Source organism: Aulonocara stuartgranti, assembly GCF_965226115.1.
Source record: "Aulonocara stuartgranti genome assembly, chromosome: 3".
Lineage (NCBI taxonomy): Eukaryota > Metazoa > Chordata > Actinopteri > Cichliformes > Cichlidae > Aulonocara > Aulonocara stuartgranti.
In genome coordinates this window covers 1550001-1576317 of record NC_138941.1, presented here as the reverse complement: position 1 = coordinate 1576317, position 26317 = coordinate 1550001, and the positions used below count along the sequence as shown (strand labels likewise).

The 26317-nt window shown below is 41.4% G+C and overlaps 2 protein-coding genes across 6 annotated transcripts in view; both read right to left on the bottom strand.

The window, feature by feature from the left end:
- Window positions 1-26317, bottom strand: part of LOC309702163 (uncharacterized protein) — an 854297-nt gene that overhangs the window by 61068 nt on the left and 766912 nt on the right. The gene's annotated exons all lie outside the window — the stretch shown is intronic.
- Window positions 1026-18247, bottom strand: LOC309702252 (uncharacterized protein). 5 transcript variants are annotated; one of them, XM_082526813.1, is made up of 6 exons: window positions 17751-18247; window positions 9736-9801; window positions 9349-9454; window positions 5349-6533; window positions 2840-5023; window positions 1026-2759 (listed from the first exon to the last, which is right to left on the bottom strand). In XM_082526813.1, exons 3-5 carry the CDS (start codon window positions 9364-9366, stop codon window positions 4337-4339), a joined length of 1890 nt encoding a protein of 629 aa, XP_082382939.1. In that variant the 5' UTR covers window positions 9367-9454; window positions 9736-9801; window positions 17751-18247; the 3' UTR covers window positions 1026-2759; window positions 2840-4336. The 5 variants fall into 5 exon arrangements, with proteins under 5 accessions (XP_082382939.1, XP_082382938.1, XP_082382936.1 ...); XM_082526812.1 differs by lacking the exon at window positions 9736-9801 and having other exon boundaries at window positions 2840-2951; window positions 3037-5023; XM_082526810.1 differs by lacking the exon at window positions 9736-9801.

Genomic DNA, 26317 nt, shown 5'->3' with positions numbered 1-26317 from the left:
ATCTATAATCCAGTTTTGAGATCCCTTCCCAGACGCCTTAACGCCCACTCACATCCTGGGCCATCTGACCTCAGGAATTCGCATGATAAGGTGGGGCCAGGTTTCACAATGAACACACCCGAAACTCTGGCTGATTGGGACCCACACCCAGTTTCAAACCTTGGCTCAGGTGATTAGAGGATCATCAGGGGGTCCTTTTGTCCCTCTGTGGGGGGTCACTCCCACTAGGTTTATATCTGGGACTCTCCACCATTTGACCTTAGAACTGAAGAAGCTTCTCGGATGAGAGGTGAAACGTCTTCAAGTAACTTAAAGAAGTCCAGACGCTTTTCTTTGCAAGCTCCTTTGACTACGATGACCTGGATGACTGAGAACCTTCACAGATATATGAATATAAAACAGTGTGAACAACAAAACATCAGCTTTGGAAACTTTGATGTAAAATTCTGCAATTGTTTTCTCAGATATAGCATAAATCAAACTAACATACATCAGTGTATTATTAATGTGCACACACACACACACACACACACACACACACACACACACACACACACACACGTGTTACAATAAACAGCTCTTATGCTTCTGTATGATTCTCAGTGCTTTCCATTTGCGTGTCCACAGGTTGCTGTAAGTGGTGCTTGACTGCAGTTTGCTCTCATTTCAAGTGGTTTGCTGTCACAAAGCCAACAGGAAGTCCGGCCATGGTTGAGCCAACTGAAGATGGGTTGAAGGTGGCGTCCTCGTTTCCTCTGTGAGTGCGAGAGGACAGACAAAGCAAACACCGTTTGGACAGCATTAAAATATTTACACTGATGATTAATGTTGTGTCTTTGCACCTGTAGCGATACATGTTGGAAAATGGAGACTTTAGCCACCAAGACTGACGTGCCTGGAAACTTCCCTGTGAGTACGCCCACAAAGACAGGAAACAGTTTAGCCACCGCGGTTAATCCTCCATCATCATCATCCAGTATTTTTCACATCTTTTCTTCTGCTGTTTCCCTTGTTGTCAGTCACGGGGTTTGTGACTGAAATGCGTGTGGTCGACGGGAAGCCTGACGAGTACGGCCTGAATCATTCCATCAACACCGGACGGAGTGAAACCTTTGTTGAAAACAGATTATATGGTAACGTTGCATTTAGCTTCAGTAAACTGTGAAGTTACAGCAGCAGATTTACATCACGTGGCTTCACAGGAAGTAGTCTGGACCTCAGCGCTGAGGTTCAAGCAGCTCTGCTTGCAGACGGCATCCTTCCGACAGAGTCAATGCGTGAGTGTTAATATAAACATTGATCTAGGGATTTCCACCCATTTAACACGTTATTTTATCATATGTTATTTTATTTGTTATTTTATACATTTTATTTTGTGATGTGATGTGAGCACAGGTGCAACCCAACAGGCCCCAAACGTTCCTGGCAGCAAGTAAAAATGAAATATAAAAATATAGTCCAAACAGGTAAGGTGTAATTGTATTATGAGCCATAGTGCTTGGTCTGTTTGTCCCATGTAAATCAATTGCAGTTAGAGGCTACATTAATTTCCTTTCTGTAAGCACTTATTGAAATTATCTGAGCACATTACAAGTACATATTTGCTTACTCTGTGTGCTCAAATGTGGCCCGTTATAGCCAACAGAAAAAAAGCGGAGGCCTGAAAAACAGGTGGGGGTCCTCCACCACCACCACTCACAGAGGCTGAGCAGTTGGCCCTCAGCCAAAACAGTGGGCGCCCTGTGGCCGAAGGCATCTCTGCGGGGACATCCTCTGAGTCAATAATCCCGCAAGACACAAGTGCCTACATAGGGGGTAAATTCAAAATAATACATGATGTGCATACATCCTTTCTTCACAGTCACCTTTGCAGTGCTACTCATTCATTTGATAAACTCTTTACCATAATGGATTATTTTGTAGTGAAGTTATTTTCCTACTGATTTTGCCTTCCCTCAGTCTTGGTTGTCTTTGAGAGCATAATGACAATGAAGTGTAAGGTGCTTGGTATGTTTGTTAATTGCCATTTGGTCCCTTGTAAGTTATAAGTGACCTGTATAGACCTCATATTCTATCAGTTGATGGTGGTGGTGTACTGCATCTGGTGCAGCCTCCTGTTGAGCCAGACCAACATGCAGTTGTGAGTAATACTCCACAGATTATATGAGTTTACAGTAGAACAGCAATGTTGTTTATTTCTTTACTACAGGAAAATAATGAAGAAACATTGACAGCTGTTACAGAGGAGGAAGCAACAGAGACACTTTATGAGGTTTACATCTTTTAATACTTTGTGTACAGGAAACACAGGCGACCAATAAAGCCAGTTGAACAAAAAATCAGTTTATTCTTCTTTCAACATGTTGAGGTGATGGGTCAAAAGAAATGATTGTGACATATGGTGTCTCTGACTGCGCTTCCATCTTGTATGTCCGTGGGAGGGTCAGGATGTTCATGGTTTGGATCACTGCTGATGTTTGGTTCAGAAGGACAGTGTTCTCCTCTAATTGTGGCAATGTTGTGAAGAATCACACATGCCACAATAATGTCACATGCCCTTTCTGGGGTGACCCTGAGTCTTTGCAGGCACTGGAACCGGGCCTTAAGCATTCCGATAGTCATTTCAATTCTGGCTCTTGTCCTGCAATGAGCCAGATTATATCGCTGCTGTGGGCCCGGTTCAGGGTCAGAGTAAGGGGTAAGCAAATAGGGTAAACATGGATACCCCCTATCACCAAGCAAGTAGCCAGTGAACTCTCCTAAGACAGAAGGATATACTTCAGTTCAAATGTCCCTGAAGCAATTGGTCTTTATATATTTTAAAGTATTCTCAACTCACCATGTCCAAATTTTGTGCTCAGTGTACATTCACGGAATATTTGTGAGTCATGGACAGAGCCTGGCCACTTGGCTTCCACATTTGTGATAATGTTGGCAGCATCACATATGATCTTCACAGTGCAGAGAACACAAATTAGCATCCATTACTATAATGAAATAATTTGTTAGTTTGAAATGCTACAGGGAACTATGTACCTGTACATTAATGCTGTGGAAAGACTTCCTGTTCACATAGTCTCCTTCATTTACTGAAGGAGCAATGATTGGAATGTGAGTGCCATCTGTACAGCCAATCACGCCTGGGAACCGTGAAAATAAATGTAAAATTTAAGTAGTAGTTCAAGTATCACCACATCATGAATTAAGTTTTGGTCATCCTGATACCTGCAATCTTGTGGGTCTATGACCGGGGAACACCACAAACGAGTACAGGAGACGTTTCAGTGCAACTGTAACATTCCTGACTGCCCGACAGACGGTAGCCTTGGAAACGTGCTCAGCGTCACCAATATTATACAGAAAGCTAATTAGTAAGAGTATTGTTACTCTCCGCAGGAGTAGTCCAGCAGTAGAAATCAGTCCAATAACAAGGTGTGTAACATCTAGCAGGGTGACAGAAAAACCCAGGGTAACTTCTAAGGACCTGAACGTCTCTCTCACATTGTGTTTTTAAACATGCTTCCATTTGTCACTTCAGTCTTTACTCTGAAATACAGGAAGAGAAATCATGGCTGAAACAATTTCTCATGAAACCAGGGGTGTGGTCCAACAGTCAGTTTGGTGAGGAAGGTTCCTAACTGAGAGAAGTGACCCAGAAGTATCTGTGTAGCAGCCACAATGAATCCAGATCATGAGCTTTATTAACTGATCAAAGTCTCTTCTTTCATCTTCTGTATCATTCAGTTTGCATTGGTAATGCCCATTATTGTAATGCTTTTTTAAGACCAGCAAAACTTTATTTCACTTTGGGTTAGCTGGGATAAGTGATGGATGGAGGGAATTTTACTTCAGCCACAGAAATCCTAAACAGGAAGGAGGAGCAGAGTTACAGTGGATCACTATCCAGCAGGGAAACAAGGTTTATTTCAATTTCTTGGCCATGAGTGAGATTTACTGAGTGGGCAAATTAGGGAGACGACACCATCAGATCCCGAGCCCTCCATGTGTTAATCAAGAGACGGCTGCTGTGCTACATCCATAAATAATGAATAAATTAGGAGCTAAAGCTGAAAGGACAGTTTATTTAAACCATCAGTGAAGATATTTAACATTTGAATTTTTTATTTAACATTTGCAAGATTCAATAACATAAAGAACCTGAACAAGAAAACATTTATGTGCATCAAAATACATTAAAACAAAAACTTTATAATAGGAAACAGTTTTCAACCAACTGATGAAAAGAAATCTAACCACTTGACATGAACTCTACAGTAGGACAGTTTTGAAAGCTTAAAATGGAACTAGGGGAAGAGTTTGATTCACAGCTGCCTCATCAGATTTTTACAGGAGATTCTATCTGAACTCTGTGGAGCCTGATCTCAAGCTTTTTGAGTCTGACACAGAAACCAGAGGATCTTTCTGTGTCTTCAGATTCACTGTGATCCAGTGATGGGAGTGATTTCAGCCCTGAGTGATCGCGCTGATGTTTGCACAGAGCAGACAATGAGGTGAATGTTTGGGCACATTGGTAACAGTGAAACAGTTTATTAGTAACGTGGGATCGTTTGTGTGCAGAGTATGATCTGAGATTCCTGAAGCTCTTGTCACACTGGTCACAGCTGTAGTTTCCTTCCATGTGTGCACGTTCATGAATGTTACGATTATCTGACCGTGAGAAGCTTCTCTCACAGTGTCTGCACTTGTGTGGTTTCTCTCCTGTGTGGACTCCTTTGTGTGATTTAAGCTGACCTGCAGTGGTGAAGGATGACCCACACTGATCACAGAGGTGCTTTTTAACCCCACTGTGAATCAGTTCATGTCGTTTTAAGTCAGTTGATGTGGTGAAGCTTCTCCCACATTCTTTGCAGTATTTCAGTTTGTCTCCAGTGTGTCTACGTTGATGTACTTTTAGGGTCTTTTGCCGACTGAAAGTTTTTCCACAGAGGTCACAATGAAAGTCTTTCCCACCACCACAGTGATGACAGGGTTGAGAACTAGATCCATCTGTGTCGCTCTGCTTCTAAACAAAGACACAAAGACTGTGTAAGTCAGTCCTTCAACATTTGTATCCTGAACGTCGCCTGAAATAAAGAGCATCTCTGCAGACGTCCAACTACATTTGACTGTTTCAGTTAACACACTCAGTTTACTGGGCTGCAATAACTACAATACTACCACCATAATACTACAGTAATACTAAAATCATAACTGAAAGGAAAATCTGAATAATCACTCAGAGCTGCTTTTCCATGCAGTAGAATTGCTAACATGCTAACACAGTTTAATGAGCAGAGTTGTTCCAAACAGTCAGGCTAAAATGACAAGATAACAATATAAATACATACCTCACAGTAGCTGCACTTGTAGAGTCTCTTTCTGGTGTGGATCTGTTGGTGTTCTCTCAGGTCATGTGGAGCTTTAAAAGTCTTCTCACACAGGTCACATTCATAAGGTCTCTCCTCAGTGTGGGTAAACATGTGTCGTTGTAAGTGTGCGTCTGTTGTAAAGTATTTGCCACACTGTTCACAGCAGTACACATCATGTCTGGTGTGAATGCGTAGGTGTGTATTTCGGCTCCTTCTCTGGCTGAAAGTTTTTCCACAGATGTCACAGCTGTATGCCTTAATTCCAGAGTGGGTAACTAGATGCCTCTGTAAGCTGCTACTGTCAGTAAAAGCTCTGCCACACTGATCACAGCTGTATGGCTTAATTCCAGAGTGGGTAACTAGATGCTTCTGTAAGTGGCTACTTTGAGTAAAAGCTCTGCCACACTGATCACAGCTGTACGCTTTAACTCCACTGTGGATGAGTTGGTGATTTTTTAGGGAACGCTTCAAGGAAAAAGACTTTCCACACAAGTCACAGCTGAACGGTCTCTCTCCAGTGTGGATGACCTGATGCTGTTTTAGTGAAGCCTTCAGAGTAAACTCCATCCCACACTCATCACAGCTGTATGGCTTAATTCCAGAGTGGGTAACTAGATGACTCTGTAAGCTGCTACTGTGAGTAAAAGCTCTGCCACACTGATCACAGCTGTACGCTTTAACTCCACTGTGGATGAGTTGGTGTTGTTTTAGGTAACCCTTCCTGGAAAAAGAATTTCCACACAAGTCACAGCTGAACGGTCTCTCTCCAGTGTGGATGACCTGATGCTGTTTTAGTTTAGCCCTCACAGTAAAACCCTTCCCACACTCGTCACAGCTGTATGCCTTAATTCCAGAGTGGGTAACTAGATGCCTCTGTAAGCTGCTACTTTGAGTAAAAGCTCTGCCACACTGATCACAGCTGTACGCTTTAACTCCACTGTGGATGAGTTTGTGTGTTTTTAGGGAACGCTTCAAGGAAAAAGACTTTCCACACAAGTCACAGCTGAACGGTCTCTCTCCAGTGTGGATGACCTGATGCCGTTTTAGTTTAGCCCTCAGAGTAAAACCCTTCCCACACTCGTCACAGGTGTGTTTTTTCTCTCCCTTTCTTCTGTGAGGTTTGTCGGCCTCCTGAGAGCGCTGACTTCTGGCTCCATGTTGGTCCTGCAGTGACAGAGATACAAACAGAGGCAGTGAGTGAAATGCAGTCGTGGAACAAACTCAACCTTCAAACTCCATTAACACTAGTTTTAAACCTGAAGGTGGAGCGTGGCACCAAACACCTTAAAGGTCTCTTATCCCCACCTGCTGGTAGTTCTAACACATTACATCCAACCTGCTGTTAAAGATAATTCATGACTGTTCAAACACTAAAATCATGCACACACACACACACACACACACACACACACACACACACACACACACACACACACACACACACACTTTTATAATTTAGATTATTTTGTTGTTTCCTATTACATATTTCTATAATTTGTATAGATTTATACAGAATTATTCAGTGATAATAAATCCTATGTTTGTTTATTCTAAAGGAACCCCGTTTGCTTCCACAACAGATGTTGCTCGTCTTCCGTCAAATACTCACATAAAATATTACACAATAAAGTGGATTCAAGATATCCACATAATTTCATTCTTACATCCACAGTGAGGTTTCACAATTGTTCAAATATAAGCAATCAATAATAATAATAATAATATCAATAACATTGAGGCACATTACACAAATTTCAAAAACAAATCATGTCTTACAATATTTACAACAACTAAAAGCTCTGTAAATCGGCTTTTAAGTGTTCATTGAAGTTTTGAATAATTCTCTAATTTTTTAAGGCAACTTATTCCACTTAAAAGTTGCTCTAAATGTAACAGTTTTACAAAACGTTACTTTTAACTCGAGCATTTACTAAATTGCAGCTTGTTGAAAACTGTGTAATATGATGATGTATTTCATCTGGATACTGCAGCTGAGCAGAATAAATGTGGTGTGTTTAACAGAATTGCTTTCTTTAGAACTACAAGTAAGCCATAGAATATTTTAGCCTGTACAGGAAGCCAAGAAAGGTTATTATGCATTTTATCAATATTAGTATAGTATAAACATCTTCACACTAATCTGGACGCCTTATTCTGGACTAACTGAAGTCTGTTAAGATCTGTCTTATTAGCTGCTGACCAAATGATTGAACAATACTCCAGATGAGACATTACTAGTGCATTAATGACATCTTTCATAATGAAGAAGTGATACACAAAGAGCATTTCATAGCCATAGCTATGCCTTGTCAGCAGAGTTATGTGACATTAGTGATGTTTGTACTTTCAGCGTTAACTTGGTTTTAAAGCCTTTAAAATATACGCCGTTCAATAGTCGACCTTAATCTGACAGAGAATGTGATGATTTTGTGGATAATTAAAGTCAGTCATATATCCACAAACACAACAAGCTGAAAGTCAGTGATGCTGCTCGGTTTGCAGTCCTGAACATCACGGCACAAGCAGGATTCACTGCACTGTTAATGTTAGCTGTGTTATATTGCTGCCTCTGTTCGGTGGTGTCGAGCCAAACGCACTTTAACGTGTGTTTGAACGAGCTGACGGTTCACTCGTTAAGCTGAAAGAAAGATGCTTTAATCACAGCAGTCACACATGTGTCCACTGCACCATCTGGAACTCTTCTTGTTTACACTCGTAATAACACAAACACTAAATCCTGCTTCTCTGGTGCTGTTGTGTAGCAGTGTGTACACCTGAGACTGTCACCTGTCTGTCTGTCCTGCACTCTCGCTCTGTTTCTTTCTCTCTGATTGTGGAATAAAAGTATGAACATGTGTTTATAAGTTACACTTGTGTTTGAATCCTGCAGCTTATCACACATTTGATTTCCATGTGTGACGACTGCAAGTGTCCAGAGTGAGGACAGACTGAGGGAGCCACTGCTGCACATCATCTGTGAGGCTTTGCAGCCCTGATGATCCACCAGGACAAACTCAGCAGTGTGTGAGGAAGAGGAGGAGGAAGAGCCAGCAGCAGCTGACAGATGGAGAGAATAGACAGACTGTTCCCTGTTTGTGAAGGACTGCTAGGAAAGTTTAACATAACTGTCTGTGCTGAATCAGTCTTATTAGGTAATGTTCAAATAATGTGATCATCCCAGTGTTTCCAGTGTGGGAGAAAGTACTCAGGGCCTTCAAGTTACACACTATGAAAGGCAGCAACAAGTTTAATGTTCAGAAACCTAAAGTCTGTATCAGCAGCAGAATGGAGCTAAAAATAAATGTTGGTTTCAGTTCTATGAAGCTTTGAGTATTTTGGATCAGTAGCTGCTGTGTTTGTTGCATCATATTGCTGTAACTGTTTATATGCTTTATATATTCTGAGCTAAGTTGATCTATAGTGTTACATGATACACTCTCAGAAATACGAGAGAGAACAAGGGGAGAGAAGAGAGAAGAACATTTTTGGTCTTTAAATATTTGGTCTATAGGAACATACTGGTGTTTAAAAGTCCAGAAATGCCCCTTTAAAGGTTCAATCTGAAATAAAGTACAAATCTGTATTATAAAATCTTAAGCAGCAACTTCTCCAGGTTCCAATATTTATGCAATTCTCAAACCTTTTGGCCACGACTGTATAACCTCTTCTGAAGTTTAGTGGATATTATACATGGTTATGCTCAGGATGTGTCGGCCAGTTTCCACTGGAAACGCCTTTTGGTTAAACTGTCAGCGAGGAATTTGCATTTGCACTGTTACATTTTTATATAACTTTAATGCACATAAACAACAGCTGCTTGTTTCAGTGAAAATACATTGATGGCTTTTTAATAAAGTTGTGCAGCTGTAAAGTATTTTGTCTGGTGTCAATTCTATCGTCAGCTACATCGTTATGGCAAATGTTCAAATGTATATGGTGATAAATATCTTTGGTCATATGGTCCTGCTCTGTCTGTCACCTTCTGTGTTGAGCTCATTGTTTCCTCTGTAGTGGCTGAGCTGAGTCCAAGTAGCTGAAAATGTTCCTCTGCTGCTCCGTCAGACTCTCCTCCTCCTGCTGATCAGCTGGGACACAAAACAGATCTTTGTTAGGCTCCACACTGCACTGAAGAGTCAAAGTGTCTCATATGTTCATCTGACAAGTAAAAGAACACATTTTTGTTTCCCGAGGTGGGCAACTTGTTGGAAACAAACACAAAAGGTTTGAGCACTGATACCTGCCATTGCTGGCATTGAAAGATGCAACGCCAGCAATGTGGATTGCCAAGACTCAAACCAATCATCAAGCAAAGACAACAGGGATCATTTGTTTCTGCTTATTTAGCATTCACAGCATTTGTAGTTGCCTTCTGTGCAGGGGAAGTCCACGCACACTGTGTGGTACCGCCATCCGCAGAAGGTGCATTCAACCTCTGTAAGAGAAACGAGATTGTCTGAGACTGAAATGATATTCACTAAAGAAGTGGTGATTTGTAAAACTTCACATTTTGATCCGGGACGTACTCTGCATGAAAACAAGCGCTCACTCTTCCTGCTCAACAAATGACAAGGGCGGAGCCTTATACCACGTGATACAGAAGCTGTGCCATGTGATGCTAAAATTAGCAGGGAAAAAACAACGGAGAGCACGTCAGGGACTGTGCAAAACGAGGGATTTAGGAAAAGGAAGAGAGAGAGCAAGCAAGAGAGAGAAATAAAAGAGCAAGAGAGAGAGATGGAAGAGCAGGAGAGAGAGATGGAAGAGCAAGAGAGAGAGATGGAAGAGCAAGAGAGAGAGATGGAAGAGCAAGAGAGAGAGAGATGGAAGAGCAGGAGAGAGAGAGCCAGGGCATCGATTATGGTTAGTTTGAGTCTTGACAATCCACATTGCTGGCATCTTTCAATATGTTTGAATGCACCAGTGTAAGTGCAGCCACTCAGACTCAATGTGTTCATAGAAACAGGTGCACATGTGTCACGAGTTCATCCAGCAGTAGCTATGGCACTTGGCCACAGGTGGCAGCAGTGGACTGACCTCCATTTGAGACTGCTCCAGCTGCTGTGTGACAGTCAGTAGATCTGCTACAAATTGCAGATCATATGCAAGTTTTGGAAATGACATTATAAATATTCCTAACTTAGCCACGGCAGCCATGTTGATGCATTACCTATATTGGCTGAAAATGTTCATTTGCAGAGAAAAGACACAGGCAGACTGTGCTTACAGGACAACAACAACAACAATCTTTATTTATAGAGCACATTTAAAAACCAACGGCATGCCAAAGTGCTTAACATAGAACAAATTAACACAAGTATAATCAGAGTCATAAAAATAAAAGTGTAGAATTATGTTCACAGGAAAAAGCCACCAATAGAAAAAATATAACTATAGCACATAGCTATAGCACAATATAACTGTGCCATCAACACACAATGGGGATAAGACATACACAGTGCAAATAAAAAGCAAGATAGGAAAATTAGTAAAATAAATCACTGCAGACAAGGCCAGCATTTAACCGGTAGAAAACGCAAGATTAAACAAATACGTTTTAAGCCGTGATTTAAAAGATTGAATAGAGTCAGACGTCCGAATGCCAATGGGAAAGTTGTTCCACAACTCTGGTGCGGCCAGGGCAAACGCTCGATCACCTCTAGACTTCAGCCGAGATCTAGGCTGCACCAACAGTAACTGTGAGGATGATCTTAAAGCCCTAGCAGGAACATATAAGCTTAAGAGTACCTTAAGATAGCTCGGTGCTGTGTTATTAGTGATTTTAAAAGTAAACAGCAGAATTTTAAATTGGATACGATATTTCACAGGCAACCAGTGCAAATCAGCTAGGACGGGAGTAATGTGGGCAAACTTCTTAGTTTTGGTTAGAATGCCTGCAGCAGCATTTTGGACTGTCTGTAATCTATGGAGGAGGGAGAGTGGAGTCCAAAATAGAGTGAATTGCAGTAATCCAGCCTCGAAGTTACAAAGGCATGGATGAGTTTTTCCAGGTCTTTATGCGGGATATACTGCCTGGCCTTAGAAATAAGGCGGAGTTGGTATAAACTCGATCTAACAACAGCAGACACTTGTCTATCAAGTTTAAATGAGCTGTCAAGTAACACGCCCAAATTCCTAACAGTGTCGGAAAAGGAGCTAGTGAGAAAACCAAAAGCATCACGAAGTTTGGCACGAAGGACGTCACTGCCAAAGACCACAATTTCAGTTTTCTTATCATTAAGGATAAGAGTATTTGCCAGGAGCCATTGCCTGACCTCACACATGCACTCTCGAAAACTATTCAAGGACAAAGCTAGGTCATCATTTAACTCAAAGTAGATCTGAATGTCATCGGCATAATAATGAAAAGCGATGTGATATTTCTCAAAGATAGCACTTAATGGAAGCATGTACAATGAGAACAGAGTAGGGCCTAACACAGATCCCTGAGGGACACCACAACAGACAGGTACAGCGAAGGAAGAGGAAGTGGCCAAGTGAACCGAGGAGAGCCGATTGGACAAGTATGATTTAAACCAATCCAAGGCAACACCCTTGATGCCTACAGCGTGCTCAAGTCTCGCCAATAGGATTTTATGATCAACCATATCGAAAGCCGACGATAAATCCAATAGCACTAGGACCGAGGAGCGCCCATTATCAGCCATTAGTAGAAGGTCATTGAGAACTCGGAGCAGCGCTGACTCAGTGCTATGATGTGGTTTGAAGGCCGATTGGAATTTATCATTAATGCTATTCTCATCCAGGTAGGCCTGGAGTTGAAGCAACACTATCTTCTCAAGAATTTTGGCCAAGAACGGAAGCTTGGAAATCGGCCTATAGTTCGCATAATCATTATAATCGAGGTTCCTTTTTTTAAGAACAGGCTGAATTATAGCATGTTTAAAGGCTGATGGTATGCAACCAGAGAGCAAAGAAGAGTTCAAAAGGGACAATATACTAGGTCCAATTGCACTAAAACAGTCCTTAACTATACGAGATGGAAGAACATCATATACGAGATTAGTATTGTTCAGTTGTTCAACCAGACGCTTAAGAGTAGGGAGTGAAACGGGTTCAAACTGATAGAAGAGGAACAGTCAGGGGTAAACGCAGGGCCTGTCATTAAAGGAAGAGCAGATTTAAGAGATGAGACTTTATCTAAAAAATAATTTAAAAATTGTTCGCAAAGAACCGTGGAGCACGGCAGCGGCATAGTGGGGCAGGGGTTGACCACAGAGTTAAAAATTTTAAATAAAATTCGAGGATTGTTACCATTGGTAGAGATAATTTTTGAAAGAAAAGCTGCTTTAGCCATTTTGGCAGCAGTTTGAAACTTCAAGCGACTAGTACGTAGGATGTCGTAAGATGCCTGGAGTTTATCTTTCCTCCACCTTCTCTCATCCCGCCGACACGCACGTCGTAGAGCGCGAACAGAGTCACTTAACCAACATTGTGAGTAAGTTCTGGGGCGCTTCATTTTAATAGGTGCCACAGTGTCGAGGATGGAGGAACATGTAGTTAACAGGGTATTGGCAAAATTCTCAACCATATGAGGGGTAAGACAATCTGACGTAATAGATGCAGAATACACAAAAGAAGCAGAGAATTTCACCACAGTATCAGCATTAACAGTACGCACATCACATAATAACGTTACATGTTATTATGTGATGTTACTGAAATCATCATGAATAACAGGAGTGGTGATTCCTGTAACTTTGTGTATATAATTTGGCATTTCTTACTGATGTAGGCCAAAAATAAATACATAAACTGAGCACCTGATGGCTTTGAACTTTTGTTGTCCATCTTCCATTGGTTTGAATTTTGCGCTCCAGTACAAACACAAATCCCCCAACCCGAGGATCAGCACAATTAACCTAACAGACCTACACCTTAGTTCACAGATTCACTTTGTCTAAGGTTGATTTCTGGGATTTCACACAACCCAGGATTCAGATCGTGAATCCATGATGGGCTTGGATTTACATCATTATCAATGAAATGTGCTCTACTTGGAAGCAGCCGGCCCCGCCCCTTTTGACGGGTTGTGTGAGACTTTAAATCATCAAACTGTAAATTATAAATTTAAATTGTTATTGATCCTTTACCCCGAGTCCTAAAGTGTAGATTTATTTTCTTACTCTTCTTATATTTATTGTTTGTTTACTTGCACCGCTGTAACTGCAGCCTCGTCGTCTCGTCTCTCTATATGCTGGACTGTCTGTAGCGGAGATGACAATAAAGTTTACTTTGGCTTCAGCAGCGCGCAGGCGCACCGAGGGCTCTCGCGCTCACTTTATATAATTTAGAAAAAACATCGGTGCAGATTATAAGTCTGTATCATAATATCTGTTTGTTGTGTTGTTTTTATTTTGTTTTGCGAGTTGGTTATTAGATGCCGCTCCAGCCAGCCAGAGACTCCCCGCCGTAATAAACTACGTATTCTCTTATTGCTGTTACCAAGTTCCTGTGAAAAGCAGATTTTTCCCACTGCTGACTCAGCTGGATCAGGGAGAGTGACTGAGGCAGATATTGAGCTGTCAGTGTTTTTATATAACATTAAAGTCCCTGAGGGTATGGCACCAAGCACCATTGAGAATTCCCCAACACTGTTTGACAAGTTTGACGAGCATCTTGACTTTTGGTCTTTGGATATTAACAGTCCTGGATATGTGACTTCTTGTTTAACAGAAATGTTACAGAGAGCATTTGCAGTGCAGCCTTTAATTGCTAGTAATTCACATTTTTTTAGATTTCGACATAAAGCAGATGCCTCAGAGAAATCACTAATAACACTAAGGGCTGGACGGATTTGATTTGCATTCTTCAAGAAGAGTGTGGTGTCATCAGCTAGCTGGCTGATGATGAGCTCCTTATCAGCTGTGCTGATTCCTTGTATAACAGGTCAAATCTCGGGGTGGAGTCTTAATCATTTTAATTGAGCTATTGCCATTCGTGTACAAGGTTTTGATAGCTTTACAGAAAAATGCCAAATTTTTCCAAAGACTGGAAAATAAATTGATGTTCAATTGTATCAAAAGCCTTTTAAAAATCCAGGAAGAGAATGAAGCTATAGTCAGATACCAAATCAGAGTAATCAAGTAGATCTAAAACCAGTCTCATGTTCTTAGAAAGGTGTCTGTTTCTCATAAAGCCTGATTGTGTCTCATCGATAATTGTGTCCAAGAACTCTTTCATTCTGTTAGCAAGTACTAAAGCCATAATCTCATAGTCATCATTGAGCAGACAGATGGGTCTCCAATTATCAATAAGAAGTAAGTCTTTGTTTGGCTTTGGAATAAGTGTTATGAGACCCTGAGTAAGAGTAGGAGGGAGGATGTTATTCTCTACACTTCCTATGAAAAGCTGCAGTAAGAACGGAGCCAGGAGATTAGAAAATGATTCATAAAACTCTGCAGTTAAACCATCTGTGCCGGGAGATTTGTTGGCCTTAAGTGCAGAAATAGGATTACAAACGTCCTCCACAGTCAGAGGGCTGTCACAGTGACTTCTATCTTCCACAACAATAGTTTTTAGGTTTTTAATATTATTGAGAAACAGCGTTGAGACATATATATATATATTCTACTTTTCTAAATGATTGACTATTTCAATGGAGAACCTAAATGACACGGACCCGTGTTTGTTATTACATATCTCTATTTTGAATGTGACAAGTCTATCATTGCCTGTTATTCATAGGTATTAACATAGTTTTTGGCCTTTTTTCCTCTATAACAGTTAATTGACTCTTTACAGTGGCCTGCTATGGTTAATAATAACATGTTCAGTCATGAGTGAAATCAAAGCTTTTCTTCACTTTAGCATTTAACATTCCCAACAATATAATGTGATACCTTAATTAAAACACAGCTAATAAAACACAATTTTCTTAATGCAAACATCAGTGACTCAACATTAGCAACCAAAGGGTTCAGTCTGCAGCTCACACTCATGTGAAGCTACAGCCTCCCCCTTTAGTCTCTGTCATCCTTCTGCTCCTGCACAAACAAAGCAAGACAAAACCTCCACCCTTCTTCTACAGGCTGGGTGAATTGTTGTGGACATTCACTAATCCTAAAGTCGGCACCGTTTTTGTCTCAGTATCAAGTCAGTTAAACTTTTAGTCGTCAGTCCATCACAGTCCAGTCACATGCATACATCCACACACATTCATACCAGATATTGCTGATAATGGAGTCTCACGCGCAGCCTATTCGAGCCTCCATCACCAGCAAGATGATGTCATCATTTTAAAGGAAAACAGCTCCTTGTTTTTGGACTGGATTGACTCGCTGCAATCCTTTTAGGCTCAGGACTTCTCATGTGATCAATGTCACATATAAGTGAATTTCTCCCAAGCCCATTATAATCATGGAGAAAAACACTTTGCCACTGTTTCCAGTAAGAATATTTTATAGCGCTTTAAAGTTCAACCTCTCAGGTCTGGATTAAAGAGCTGATTTGTTAAATCGGGAACTCACAAAATACCAAAATATCACCACCGGTGGATCACACCTCTCAGATGTTCTTATCTCAGTGCACTGTAACAAAAGCACAAACAAACGCAACCAATAAAATACTAATAAAGTAACAAATACTGGGGCCCATTGCAAACATGTCCAAGCATAAAACCATCTTTCTCTCTCTTAGAGAAAGAAAACAATCCAAACCTCACTGATAAAATCAACCTAGTGTCAAGCAAAACCCAAAAATCAACCAAAACTTCACCAGAAAGTTTTCCTCCCTCCCGGGACAATATTGTGCAGGAATACAGGCACCGTAACTCCTTTTGCACTGACAAAAACATGTTGGATTTACTTGATTCAATAGTGGACACTGGTTGCACACAAAGGTTTTGCTTTGGCAGAAACTTAAACAACTGAGTTAAATCAACACAACCTTTTCATATTCAGTAAAGCTGCATGTTGTGTTCATAAAACACGATTGAAACATGTTCAGATGGAGTAAGTTGAGCTCCTGGAACATTTTAATCCTTCAATTGAAATTGAATGGGTCTACAACAACTACCATCCTCCTATCTCTATCCTGGTTGCAGCAGGGCTGGGAAATAACCCTGAAGTGATAGGTTACCAGGCAGGGTACACCCTGGACAGCTCACCAGTCTATCAGATAGAAACACACAGCCGTTTACATTCATGGATAATTTAGCCCAGGACCTTCTTACTGTGGAGCAACAGCACTAACCAGCATGCCAACAATGGAGGAAATACAGGAAAGCTATGATTTCCTGTATTTGAGGCAGAATTCTTTTGTTCTTGCCCTTGACAGGTTAATCCACAATAAATAGCAACAGCATGCATGTGGTGTGTGTGTCGTTGTCTGCCTCTTATAACTCCAGTGATTTTCCTGTAGTTTGAAATCTTATGCGGTGTTGACACAATAATTTGTTGTAAACCAGGAAATTCCCAACTGTGGTAGAAAGCACAGCTTAGCCTTAGCAAATGTTCAAAGAAAAGTCGTCACTTCCTGATTTCTGCTTCACTGATAAATATTGTCACACTGGGGTTTTTGCAAATGATATCAGTGAGCACTGTGTGGCAGCTGGAGTCAGACAACTGAAGCTCCCACAATCAAGACCACAAACAGCTTTCAAAGGAGATTTGAAGCTTTTCTGGCAGCAAGCTTCATGATTTATGGGACTGGAACTGGAACAGAAACTACCTGATCACCAATGGTGAGCTGGCATGGAATTATTTTTATGACATTTTATCAAAGTTATAAATAAGCATGCCCATTAACACATAGTGAGTGAGCATGTTGTCTTCCCACGCAGTGAACAGCGGATGCTAATGTTTTTGTCACTTTTTACAGAGTCAAACTCAAAGTAAGGTCAGTGCTTCCACGCTTTAAACGCTGCACGCTCACACTCTCTCCACACTCGATAGATTATCCATTGTTCATCTGCACACAGCTGCGGTTTTAGTAACGCAGTAACGCAGCGTGCTTACGGGAAAGTAACAGTAATCTAATTACCTTTTTTGCAATAGTAATCCCTCACTTTACTCGTTTCTTGAAAAAAGTAATCGGATTACTGCCCATCTCTGGTCGGAGCTGTGCACTTGTGGGTTCCACCTTGTGTACACGTTTATCTTTGCTGTGTGTACTTGTACCTCTGAGTGGAAGCTGAACTCTTGAGTTCGAGTATCGAAGCATCAGCTGTGACGTTAAAGTCCAAACAGCTCGTTCATTTGACGTGCAAATGAACGAAGGTAACGCCGTTTTCATGTGGATGTGTCACTGAGACACTTTCCACATCCACAGCTCACAAAATGGGAAAACTATAGAAGTATAACAATGAAGAAGTTACTATGTTACGGGTCCCAAGGATGAAGACCTCGATGACAAATATGTTACCTGTAAAAGCAGGTGAAGAGCAGAGTAAGGAAGACACGATGCGTCTCTGCTTTCCTCCAGAACGTGTCTGAGTCTGATTTATTTCACACAAATAAATGCTATAAAACACTAAACATGAGCTTTCAATATACTGTTCAGCTGGTTCCTCATTCACATCAATGACATTTACTTATTTCACAACATCAGTGAAATATACTCTTTTTAACTGGTTCAGTTTCTCAAGTTCACACTTCTTTCCATAACAGCTACATCCTTTTATCATATCAATAAACACATCACATTGTCTTCTGCAGTGTCTTACTGGCTAAACAGTTCTATTCAATAACAGCATTGGTAAATACATTACATTTGTTCCCTCCAGTAATTTACTGGCAAAATCACTATTTAGTGCATCATGAAACACAGCTTGTTGAATCAACCCATGAATGCCTCTGTTAGCTACACAGAGTTGCTCAGAGTGCTTGTGTTACACTAGCTAATCTACTCAGTCACTTTAACAGAACTATTAACATTCACATCTCACAGAACTGATTTGATTGGAGCATTACAACACGTTTGCACACTTTTGTTTTTGCTGATGTTTTCCAGGAGGCGGTGTATTATTTTGTTTCTCCTGGGTTTTATTTATTTTATTTATTTATTTATTTATGTAATTTTTTTTTTTTTTTTTTTTTGTTTGTTAGTGTGTTGTTTGTTTGCTTGTCTTAGTTTGTTTGTTTGTTTAGAAATGGACAGAGAACTGACAGTATGATTATTGCAGTTGTATATTTATTTATTAATGTTTCTGTCCATCCAAAAATATTAATAAAAAAAAAAAAAAAAAAAAAAAACAACACGTTTGCACAGAGCATAGGAGCGCACTGACTCTGCTTCACGAGCGCTCCACCTAACGAGCGGGCTCGCGGTGCGGTCGCGCGGGACACTCCTCTGGTTTTCTCCCGTGTTTACATATAAATAACTTTGGCGGACCGCCTTAACTCTCCCATTCACATTAACGTGGGTAACCATGGTGACAATAAACAACATTTTCGGTGCGAGCACCGTGTACCGACCTGTAAAAGCAGGTGAAGAGCAGAGTAAGGAAGACACGATGCGTCTCTGCTTTCCTCCAGAACGTGTCTGAGGAAGCAGCGGAAGGTGGGCTCCACTTACTGCACCCCGAAACCCCGGAGCAAGCACCAAAGTTCCGCCCTCACTGCTTTCTAACATAAAATGAATCCCTGTTACATGGATTTTCTATCCTCTTAAAGAAACTGAAAATAAATACATATAGCAATGAAAAATGTCCCGTTACATGAGTGTTTTACACAAAATAATATTCATGTGGTCATTCCCTCACAGGGGTGCCACAACTACACTGCTGTTTTGACAGAGACACAGTGTGTTTATCTAACTTGGCTGAAGCCAAAGTTCTCCAGACAAATTCAGTCTGTTTCTGCCAAGTGTGAACTCACTGGATGAGCGCCAGATACACAGAATCAAAAAGGGATAAATTACTTTTCTTATGTCATGTTCCCGTCACAAACTGGCTCAAGGAGAGGGGAAGCAGGAGTCCACAGATGAAATGTTCCTATAAATAAAGTGGAATTTATTCAAACTTTACCAAAACTTCAACACATCAAATACAAGCAGTTCAGCAGGGAGTGGATGTGTGTTGCATGTGCCAGGTGGATGCAGAGAGAGGCCAGGGCCACGTTCAAACCTGAACACGCTGCACAGTGTTTTCTTCCATTTGTTAGGGATGAATGAAATGCTTCCTTGAAAGGATGTGTGCAGTCACCAGTGGGCGTGGAAGCATGTGCGCCCTCATTTGGTGGGTGTGCAAGAAAAGTCATCCTGTCACACAGCAATGCCTACATAAATCACACCACTCTGCTTAAAATAATAATGTTTAGTGAAGCAGGTGAAGCAAAGGGCTGCTTTTAATAGGCTGGGAGACCCAGGTGTGCTGCTTTAGCTGCTGAGCCTCTTATGACAGAACAGCGGAGAGTGGTAAGAAGGGAGGAGGGGGTCTGGCTGTGTTTGTGAACGATAGATGGTGTAACTCTGGGCATTTCTCTATCAAAGAGACGCTATGCTGTAAGGACATTGAGCTGCTAGCGGTTAGCATGAGACCGTACTATCTACCACGAGAGTTTACACACGTGATTATCAGAGGTGTGGACTCGAGTCACATGACTTGGACTCGAGTCAGACTCGAGTCATTAATTTTATGACTTTAGACTTGACTTGAAATAATGTTCTAAGACTTGTGACTTGACTTGGACTTTTACACCAATGACTTGGGACTTGAATTGGACTTGAACCGGTTTACTTGAAAAGACTTGATATTTTACCCCAAATATAAAATTTAACATGCATATTATATAGAGATTGAAAATGTGACGTCATTCACGGGTAGAACCGCAAAGGATTCTGGGAACTCGTGGCAAGCGGTACTATCGCACGCAGGCTTTCAATTGAAACCAGTCACACAGCGATAAAAAGAAACACAAAAATGTCAAGAAGCTGTTGTATTATTAACTGCAATAGCCGGTCACATGACAGCCACGGGAAGCCGACGGGTAAAGAGATCGGTTGTTATCGGATTACGTCGTTGAAGAGAAATTGTTCGAGCCATGTTTCCGAAGTAACAAAGATGCGACTGGATTTCAGCCATTCAAAGACCAATTATAACGTCCCAGAACCCTCCAGCTCACAGGTTAGTCTGCTCCAAGCATTTCCACAAAGGTCAGTCTGCTGTTGTAGTTAATGCGTCATTTTCTTAACATAATTGGTGATATAGGTTACAAGCAAGTCTGGCGCTGAACAGAAATTGTTGCGCTATGCTCCTTTATTTATTGTGCATAAATAGTGAATTGTCCTGACACAATATTGCGTTTCGCTTCTGTTATTATGGTACACTGACAAAAACATATACTTTTATTCACAGGATAAAACAGGTTTTTTGTATCACTAATTGCCCAGTACGATTACAGCATACAATATTATTGTCACTGCTACATTTCTGTGATGCTACCAGAAATTATTTCCACTGCTAATTAATTACCGTTGAGCTCAAAGGTCCTATTAATAAACTGTTAAGGAATGTGTATTTATGACGACAATTTGTGAGACTGGTAAACTTATGATAGGTACGATGGTCTTTACTTTCTACACGGTGCATTTCAAGGTCCCTGTACCCATCCGTCGGTAAACTGTACCTGGGCTTGTTGCAGTGACCTGAAGTTACTAAACTTCATGAGTGTATGCACTCACTCCAAGAAGCGTATAATTATAAATATGCATATAAATATGCTACGATGAGATAGCTGACTTCATCTAACTAGCAAATGTTGTCCAGGCTACGTTGGTGATACAGTTTTTTTTAATGTGTATGATATTTTTGTCATGCGATTTTAAAGCCGGTCCTACAAGCGCATCCAAGAATAACATGCAGCTTATCTCAGAACTGTCGGTGAAAATTATTCTTGGAGCTAGGTTTAATTGAGCTGCATTTTAAAGAGGTGCAATTTCACAATTTGTGTATATTTTCTAAGTTCACTATTTTGTCATGTGTTGAGAAAAACACAGATTTAAAAATTACATGGTCTAATATTTACATTTAGCATATAACTGCAACATGCTTTTTTTCGTTTTTTTTTTAAAGACTCGAAAGGACTTGAAATTCAAAATTTCAGACTTGTGACTTGACTCGGACTTTTACACCAGTGACTTGAGACTCGACTCTGACTTGCCTGACATTACTTGAGACTTGACTTGAGACTTGAGGATAAAGACTTGAGACTTACTTGAGACTTGCAAAACAATGACTTGGTCCCACCTCTGGTGATTATGATAGCTGTGTATGTCCCGCCCTCTGCTAACGCTGCAGCAGCCTGTGAGGTCCTGCACACTGTAACCAGCAGACTCCAAACACAGCACCCTCAGGCCCTTTTCCTGATCTCTGGGGACTTTAAAGATGATGTAACCATTTAATTATGGTTACATAATTAATTATGTAATAAATTATGCAAAATGCAAAACGCTCAGCTGTGTCTCCAATCAAAGCTCTGTAACTTCAGAGGTGATGTTCATATGTTGACTAATGGTTTTCTTTCATTTTTGATGTACTGCAGAATATTTGTATAAAATCCAGGCCAGGAAAATCTCCTTCATGTGTTTCTGTGTTTTGTCTTCAGCTACGTTGACACAAAGGCCTCTGCTGTGACGCTCACACCTTTGATAAAGTCTGGAGAGTGTCAGCTTCCTGTTTATAGATACAAAAATATGTAATGTTGTGAACTCTGGCCGCAGCGGCGCAAGAAAAAGGAGAATTACGGGAAGCACTCACAACAGGTAAAATCAAAATAACAAAGTAAAGTAGGATAAAATAAAAACCAACAAAAGAACAACACAATATACTTCCCCGTACTGTTACTGCTAACCTCTGTTAACCTAGTAACTCTTACCTTCTAACTGACAGCTGGTCAATAAACGAGCTCCATAAACGCTCCATATTCACCTTTACATGGAATATAAAGGGAAAAGAAGAAACACAGTGCTGTGTCAGCGTTAGACATATAGATATATCCTTGCTTTTAATACATTTGAAGGTGGGTGGGAGAGGTGCTTCTCCGCGTAGTCTACGGTCTCTTTGGGATCGCTAAAGCTTTTCCTCACATCACCATGGGTCACTAACAGCTTTGCAGGGTATAGCAGTCTGTACCTGACGCCGGTCATCCCACGTAGTCTTCCTCTCATATTTGCAAATGCGGCTCTGCGTTTCCAACAGAGGGAGGGAAATCTGGGAGGATGTTTATTTTAAAAACCCTTATACATCAGGTTCTTGTTCTCTGCAGCTTTCAGCAGAATTTCCTCACCAATGTGGTAGTAGTGCAATCTCAAGATGATGGGCCGAGGAAGATGACTTTGTTTGGGACGCTGGCGATTCACTCTATGTGCTCGATCGATGAGTGGCTTCTCCTCGAGAGATAGCGCCTCCGCCAACAGGTGTGAACCAACTCAGTCATCTTGGGTCCCTCTGTGCCTTCTGGTATTCCTGCAGTTCTTAAATTATTCCTCCTGGAGTGCCTCAAGAGCTCCACATCTCTCATCTAACTTCTTTACCTCCGCAGACAAACGCTCCACAGTGGCCTGGAGAGTGGCGATGGTGTCAGAGTGGTTCGAGGCACAGTCCTGCAGTTCAGTCAAAGTGTTATCATGCCTGGCCACGTCGCTTTTTATGTCCGAAATTGAGGGCTGGATGCTCTGGTTCAAGGATGATATCTCGCCTCCTATGGTGGTAGAAATCTCTAATATGCAAGTGTCCAGTGCTAGTTAGTTAGTTCTAGTGGTTAGTGGGGCTTTATTTGATGATTCTAGTGTGTGTTACATTGTTGTCATATTGTTGAGTCGCAGAGCTGTACAGTGTTACAGTTTCTGTAGAGTCTGGTATAAGGAACTCAGATCCCTCTGTGAATAATGTTCACTGAAACTGATCTGTAGTTAATGAACTAGTCAGGATTTACACTAGAGAATGTTTCTGCCATTACATGGCCTGTATTTGTAGAGCGCTTTACTCGTCCCTAAGGACCCCAAAGTGCTTTTTTGCCCAAGGACACAACGACCGAGACTGTCCAAGCCGGGGCTCGAACCGGCAACCTTCCGATTACAAGACGAGCTGCCAACTCTTGAGCCACGATCGCCCCACATATTGTTGTCTTTTGTTGCAGACACCAAGTGTTGAGATCCTGTCTCAACCTCCTACATTCTTCCAGCAGGTTACACATTATTTTTTGTATTTGGAATCAAATATATGTGTCAGTTGGGCCTAGTGCAGGGGTCAGCAACCTTTAACACCCAAAGAGCCTTTTGGACCCGGTTTCCACGCAAAGGGTCAGGGTTCGGGAAAACACTGGGAGCCGCAAATACTTTGTGACATCTAAAATGAAGATAACACTGTGTATATTGTTTTTACCTTTATGCTTTGTGTGAACAACTACAGTGTGTTGCTTATGAAATCCATGAAGTGCTACAGAGAAAATTACATTTGATTTATGTAATGAACACATTTTGAGCTCTTAAAGAAATATAACAAAGGAAAGCTGAACTCCAATGATCCATGTAGCAAACACAAACTGTTATATCGCCTTTGGGCTTTTGGAGCCTTGACCTGACTTTTAAAAAATAATTGGAAAAAAGCTCTATGCTGCTACAAAATGAAAAATAGATATTTGCAAAATTCTGCCCAAGTATGTATTTTACCTGGTTACTGCGTGTGGTGGGCGTGGTCTGCAGCGCCGCTGCAGGGGAGGCGGACGCACCTGAGCGGCACCCGCAATCACGCCTTAACGTCTGTGCTCTCTCTGCTGTTGTTGGTGTGTGTCGGGCTGTGAGCTGCAAAGCTACAGCCGGCTGTGTGCGCACAGCAACCGTGTGTGTAAAGTGGTCAATAAAGAGATGCTGAAAAGCGCGTTCATGCAAACATCGTCGGGTCTGCCGTGATATGTTTACAACGGGACTTCTGCTCCTGAACCTCTGCGCACAGCGTCTGCAGGTCGGGGCTGTACGAAGTCACTTTATCTCTACAGCCTTGAAAGCCCATTCACTCACACATTCACACAGTATGTGTGTGTCTGTGTTACACTGTGGACATCCCTTCTGTTGGAGCGCCATCTTGTGGCAGGTTTAAGAAATGTTCTTCTTGTAAATCCAAACTGATGCACCTCCATAGCAGACTGTGGAGGCTTTCAGTGACATGAAGACTTGATTTATACTGTCATATTCTCCTGTTACACAAAGCACAGCACGCTGAACATGGATGAACTGAAACTCCCAGCATCTGACTGAGGAAAAGCACAAATCATTCTCACACTGACTCCTGCTTGATTTTAGATTTGCTTTCAAATCCTCACACTTTCATATGAAGCACTAAATGGGCTCCAGACTGTTTATCTCAGCTTCCTGTCAAACACACTGCTGCTCACACCGAGGCTCAGTTTACTCCTCCAGCCTGGCTTAACCTGCTGTCTGTTAAAAACAGTCCCACACTCCTCTGTTTAATCCTTCTGATCAGACTCTTTGATTTTGTATTGTTTTTACCTGAAGTTGTGTTTTTGACATGGTTCTGTCTGTGAAATAAAGCTCACACACACACTGCTACAGTCCTTCATACACTTAGAAACGAAGCTGCTCCTTTCCTCAGTGCTGACACATAAAGAAGAGTTGCTTTTATATCCAACACGTCTCTGTTCCAGAAAACAGCTTCAGCAGCCTCTGAGTCTGAACTTGGAGTTGGTTATAAGCCACAGGCCTGTGTGCACAGCAATGAGGAAATATAATGCAGTAAGTGAAACATGGATGTGTGGAACAGATTATCCCAAAGGTTGATTCTGTTCATCTGGACGTTCTCAGAAACGTTTGCTCACTGATCAGGTGACTTCTTCAGTCTCAGCTGACTGCAGCTTTACAAGCTTACAAACAGCACATTTGCACAATGACTGAAAGCAGCAGCACCTGATATATATGATACTAATATAATACATATACATATATAATCCATACTAATGATGAAGGAACTGAGCTCACAGTCCATTGTTCATTCAGTGAACTACTCAGTTTATTTTGGGCCTCAGAAATGCTCACTCTGTTTGTACATCACTGTCAGCAATAGACTCATTCTGCTGTGTGGACAGGAACACATGTGACATCACTTCCTGTTTGTTTGTGACTGAAGAGGAAGAAGTTTACAAGGAATCATTTAGAAGAGTTTCAAACATCAACTGATTGAATCCATGAATCTGAAAACGTGTTTGTGAGTGAAAGAGACAGACATGTACAGACTGAACTATCTGTTCAACAGTCAGAGTGTTTCTGTAACAGGAGACACTCTTTACACTCCACTCAGCACAGGGACACTGAGGAACCACGAGAGACATAAAACCCAGGATAAAGAGTTTGAGTGAATGTGGTGTTGAAGGTGTGGAGGTGGATCAGAGTGTCAGAGGAGACTCTGTAGAAGGACAGAGTGCCAGCAGGACAGTCCACATACACTGCTGCTCTGTTAGAGACAAAGGAGGAGGAGGAGGAGGAGATGGATGTTGATCTGCTATTGTGCCTGACAGACTGAGGACCATCATCAGAGCACCACAGACTCCAGGACTGATCATTGTATCCAAAAACACAGTCACTTCCTCCTTTCCTTCTGATGCTTCTGTAACTCACTGATATATCAACGTTTCCTCTCCACTCGACCTCCCAGTAACAGCGACCAGTCAGACCATTTCTACACAGCAGCTGATAAACATCAAATCTGTCTGGATGATCAGGATATGACTGAACCTCCTCCACATGTGTCACCTTCCTGTTGTTGTCAGACAGTTGGAGCTCTGTGTTCACTGTGTTTGTGTCGATTGTGAGTTGACAGGAATCTGATGGAGAGAACAAACACAATCCAGCTGCAGTTATTGATCCATCATCTGTTCATTGATTGACACTTTGATGATGACTCCTGACATGATGAAGATGGTTGAATGTGTGCTGCTTTGTTTTCATGAATCCCATTAAAAACACACTTACACTTCCTC

Excerpts from the sequence above, each read along its gene's own strand:
- LOC309702252 (XM_082526813.1), bottom strand. Across the intron at positions 5,024-5,348 it reads ACAAGTGCAGCTACTGTGAG|AAGCAGAGCGACACAGATGG; the intron begins GTATGTATTTAT and ends GTCTTTGTTTAG.